General features: G+C 43.0%; 1 protein-coding gene across 1 annotated transcript; it reads right to left on the minus strand.

The window, feature by feature from the left end:
* Positions 1 to 251: 251 nt before the first annotated feature.
* On the minus strand, positions 252 to 3,008 carry LOC135396406 (zinc finger protein 233-like). The gene is made up of 2 exons (XM_064627364.1): positions 2,813 to 3,008; positions 252 to 544 (listed from the first exon to the last, which is right to left on the minus strand). The coding sequence occupies exons 1-2, from the start codon at positions 3,006 to 3,008 to the stop codon at positions 252 to 254; spliced, it is 489 nt and encodes a 162-aa protein (XP_064483434.1).
* Between the last annotated feature and the right edge of the window lie 2,061 nt (positions 3,009 to 5,069).

The raw sequence follows: 5,069 nt of genomic DNA on the forward strand, positions 1-5,069 counted from the left end.
TCCCCCCCCCCCCCTCACCCTGACCCCACCATGTCGACCTCTATCCCCTATGGGTCCGGCGAAAGACGACCCGTTCCACACCCCTTGCCAGACTTTCGCGTACACTCGAGCCCATGCAGTGCGTCACAGCAGCACGATTTCCCCCGTCCGAGTAACTCTCTTTTTGGGGTGGTGACAGACTATACATTTCATGCTGTTCCTAGGTTGAGGCATAGAGACGGTACTTTTGCCGGACATGCACGGTCCGCTCCTCAGCAGCCCTTGTGCACGGCCCTCAAGTGTTTGTCCAGAGTCCCCTTGAGTGCGAAGCCCGAGGAGCACACGGGGCACACGTACGGCTTCTCCCCCGTGTGGGTCCGCTCGTGCGACTTGACGTTGTTCGTCTTGTTGCTCGTGTAGCTGCAGAAGCGGCACTGGAGCCGCCTCATCTTCGACAGGTGCTTATCTTCCTGGTGCCTGCGGAGGTACTCTTTGGAGACAAACACGCTGCAGCACAAGGAACACCCGTACGATGATGCCGCAGTCGTCTTCTCCGCGTCCGCGCCTGCAAGACGGAAGAGAAGGTGATGACGCCGAAGGTTTTATGGCGCACGCGGAACTAGTGCTACGGTGCGCGAAAACAGTGGTGAAATCTGGGGCTAGTCACGGTTAAACGATTGTGTTAAAAACAGTGTACTAGGCAAATTGAGACGTAAAAGACGTAATACGGTAAAAACTACGTAGCAGATAGACAGTCAATGTCGCTTAAAGGTTATGAAACCTTCTAAATGATTTGCCTGCTGTACCCTCAAAGTAAAAACTATACCCGTTTAAATTACTTCTCGGAAGTAATTGGATCAGAGTTACAAGTACATGCTCGAAGATGCACTTTAAATTTACAGTTGGAATTATCAAATGATAATTATAACTCAATATATTTATAGTTGCTCTGAAAAGTAATTCCAGATCCAGGACGGATCCAGGCCCCAACAACACAGAATATCCTCTGGATGTTCGAATAATGTCCTGAGGAATTCGTACATCCCGAGGACATTCGGTGCTGTTGGGGGGCGCTCGTTTTGAGGGGGGGTTCTTTGTCAAAGCGCATAATTAGGAAGGGAGGGGGAAACTAATGCATAAACTAACTTTGTTTTTTTGGGGGGGGTGAGGGGGGACAATCGCACAAACGTGCCCATCCCCTGGAGCCGCCACTGGTTTCACTGAAATACATTGATACATTGATTGATTGAATAGTCCCTCGGGACTATCGTAGAAATATGGCAATATTTCTTTAAAAAAAGACTGATGGCTAAAAATCTGCGCTTAGTGAAAACATAAGAACATGCCTCAACTGATGCCGCAAAACATCACAGAAATTTGTTGACTGCTTTAAAAACATTACAGTAAGATTGCAAAAAAAAAAAAGTACTTTTGTATTAAAAGCACCCGATACAGCAAGGACGTCAAATCGCACGCCAAGTAATTAAAAAAAGTAACTCCGAGTGCATCGCAAATCACTCGCAAAAGTAATCACGTCACCATTACGATTACATAACACCAAAGTAACCCTGACAGTAGCAGCTAATTACTGGGAATGTTATTAATTACAGTAATTGGGATACTTGCTAATTAATTACTTCACAGGTCTAGTCTTACACGATCCGTACCTTACAGGGCTGACTGGTTTGAACGAGACAAAGAATAGTACAGTGGTACACACAACGGATAGCAGACTATGGTGGTAAACATAGAAATACAATAGCATACAATACAATACAATACAATACAATAGCATACATTGCCCACACACACAAACAGCTATGCAGTACATGCAAAATGGTTCACTCCTGCATCATTAAACTGTTTCGTGGAAACAATACCACAAAACTGATGAGCAAAAGACGATTCCACAATGCATGTGCCGAGAGCAGCTCAGAGGCCTAGCCCCCTTTGCAGCGAAGGATAGTAGTAAAGTAAACCCATAATCCTACGTTTAAAGACCCTAATCATGTACTACTGATATTGTGATTTTCTCTCTTTTTTTTTTTTTTTTGCAGTCTGACCAACTTTGTCATGCAGCGGTTCCGCTGAAGGAAGCTTGCTACTATAGGCACAAAAGTGGATTATGTAAGTCAGTGAGGGGCATTACCAGATACCCAAGTATGACTTTAAGTACATATCTGAGTACTTCTACTTCACTTCAAGTACAATTCCAATTGTGTACTTTGTACTTTAAGCTGTACTTTAAGCACTTCTTGCCTGCTACTTCCCATCAAGTACCAGACTGGAAATTCAAAGACAAAAAATGGAAAATAGTGAATGAGTTTTGTGTCTGGAAGCAGTATTTTTGAGCAAAAAAAGGGATTGCTGTCCTGCTTTTTCATAGTGTGTCGAGAGATGAATAAATGATGAGAGGATGAATAAATCAGGAAGTCGAAATACTTTCCGCTAGCACAGCTGACTGCCTAGACTGGTGCCCTAACTGAGTTGCAATGTTCTTGACAAGTACTTTAAAGTACAATTTCCAGTACTCTGTATTTTACTTGAAGTACACTCAAAATGTGGTACTATGTACTGTACTTCAAGTACATTTGATGCCATGTACTTTACTTTAAGTACAATTATAAGTACTTTGCCCATCACTGCTGCTAGTCAGAACGACAAAATAGCGATATTACAGGGTCCGCAGCAACACTCCGTTTAAGGACACGTAGGTTAGTCTACACTGCCAGGAGCAGCATGTCCTGTAACCGTACAGCACAGCTCATCCTGAAGTATGTGTGAACATGCAGCATAGACGTTTTTTCCGCAACATTCGGGGAGAAGGTCGCACAACACCAGAAACGGCCGTAGTCACAGAAGTCCGCTTCTAACTTCCCAATAGGACACCGGGCTACCTTCGGACTGGACTCGACGCAAATCCACGTAAACGGCGGCGCGTCGTCTGCTTTCCAGCTTCGACTCGATTCGGTACGCTTGTGCCGTACTCGTGTAGATGCGGCTTGTAACACAAAGTAGCCTTCTTTCATTGCGAAGACATGTTTTTTAGGGTTCTCTTCAGGCCTAAAGATGCTGTAACGTCGGGAATGCACAGGGAAACACTCGTTATGCTCTGCTTTGTTCCCTGTAATCAATCAATCAATCAATCAATGAATTTACTGCGAGATGCCCTAGGGAGGACATAAGACAAAGATAAGTCGTACACTCGTTAAGCAATGTCAGTAGGCTCCTTAGGAAGTCATCAAACAGGAGCAATCATATCACAACTCAATGCCACAAAATATCAGTGATGGCCACTAACTACTTCTACAGTAGTTTAACTATAACTACTAACTACTTTGCAATTGAGTAGTTTAACTAGTAGTTCAACTACTTTTCAGGGGAGGTAGTTAAAACTACTTCTTTAACTACTGCAATGTAGTTTAACTACATCTATAACTACTTAACGTTGTCCATCAACACCAATCCCATTCTATAGCGTTCTTAGACACCTAAATATGAATCGCAAGCAGCGATAAAAGTGAAGATTTAGTACACATGCACGGCACAATTGCTCTGCACCTCCATTCTCATCAAACAAGTAGCTCGAGGTAAAAATCGGAAGCGCAATCGTGCCGTAAAGCTTGCGGCAAAATCGGAAGTAGTTGGCGCCTGTAGTAACCTAACAACTGCAGTCAACTACTCGACATAGTAGTTCAACTAGTAGTTGCAGACTACATTTCTTCAAGTAGTTGATAACTACTTTTTAACTACAATCAAGTAGTTTAACTAGTAGCTTAACTACATGTAGTTAACTACTGGCCATCACTGTAAAATATACAGGGAGATCTCACATTGGTAACTTTACACATTACCGTTTACTCAGACATTTCCTGAAGTGCACTTTGCATCTGCATCGTCAGCACAACAAAATCGGTAGTCCAAATGACCTTCTTCGTTCGGCACTAAGTGCAGCGTCCTTTCAGACAGACTCGAATTTACCAACAAACTCTGCATGTGCAAAGACTAAAAGAACATCTTTGCCAGGTTAAAAATTGAAACATGTGTGAGTACCAGTGATGGCCAGTAGTTAACTACATCTAGTTAAACTACCTGATTGTAGTTAAAAAGTAGTTATCAACTACTTGCAGAAATGTAGTGTGCAACTACTGGTTAAACTACCATTTAGAGTAGTTAACTACAGTAGTTAGGCTACTGCAGGCGCCAACTACTTCCGATTTTGCTGCAAGCTTTACGGCACGATTGCGCTTCCGACTTTTACTTCGAGCTACTTGTTTGATGAGAACGGAGGTGCAGGGCAATTGTGCCGTGCAAAGTTACTAAATCTTCACTTTTATCGCTGCTAGTGATTCATATTTAGGTGTACAAGAACACTGTAGAATGGGATTGGTGTTGATGGACAACGTTGAGTAGTCATAGATGTAGTTAAAATACATTGCAGTAGTTAAAGAAGTAGTTTTAACTACCTCCCCTGAAAAGTAGTTCAACTACTAGTTAAACTACTCCATCGCAAAGTAGTTATAGTTAAGCTGCCATAGAAGTAGTTAGTGGCCGTCACTGGTGAGTACGAGACACACAGACGATAAAATAGTTCACACAATAAGAATAAGCTATGTAAGAATGCAATAAATATGAACTGCACTTCAATACACACTGTAACGCTACTCCGTTCGAATACCATGACCAGGGATGGATTCAGAACTCTTCAGATGGGGGTTCCGGTCGAGGACGATACACCATTTGCGGTGCTAACGGTAACGGTTCCAGGAATGTACAGCTATGTCAATGATATCGAGGCACCCCCACCCCTTAAAGCTCCGCCCCTTTATCAACTTGTGCCTCTTTCTATGGCACATGCATAGATCGACAAGTTACCCATCAAAAATAACTCGTTAAAGGAGTACAGAGGGCCATCCAAAAAAATTTCAGATTAAGACATCTGATGAAAGTGTGTGTGTCATTATACCGAATAGCGCGAAAGGTTTTGATGTGTGAAATTTGTTTCCCAGAAAAAAACTCACATAAACATAGCTCCGCGCCTTCACCCTTAACTCGCCACTCCAGCTATAACGAGGATGAGGAGGTATGAT

Source organism: Ornithodoros turicata, chromosome 1 (assembly GCF_037126465.1).
Source record: "Ornithodoros turicata isolate Travis chromosome 1, ASM3712646v1, whole genome shotgun sequence".
Taxonomy (NCBI): Eukaryota; Metazoa; Arthropoda; class Arachnida; order Ixodida; family Argasidae; genus Ornithodoros; species Ornithodoros turicata.

What these genes read in the sequence shown, in the direction of transcription:
- LOC135396406 (XM_064627364.1), bottom strand. Translation starts at nt 3,008, where the DNA reads ATGAAAGAAGGCTACTTTGTGTTACAAGCCGCATCTACACGAGTACGG. An exon ending in CTACGGCCGTTTCTGGTGTT is followed by an intron (nt 545 to 2,812) that starts GTGCGACCTTCT and finishes TCCGTCTTGCAG; the next exon opens with GCGCGGACGCGGAGAAGACG.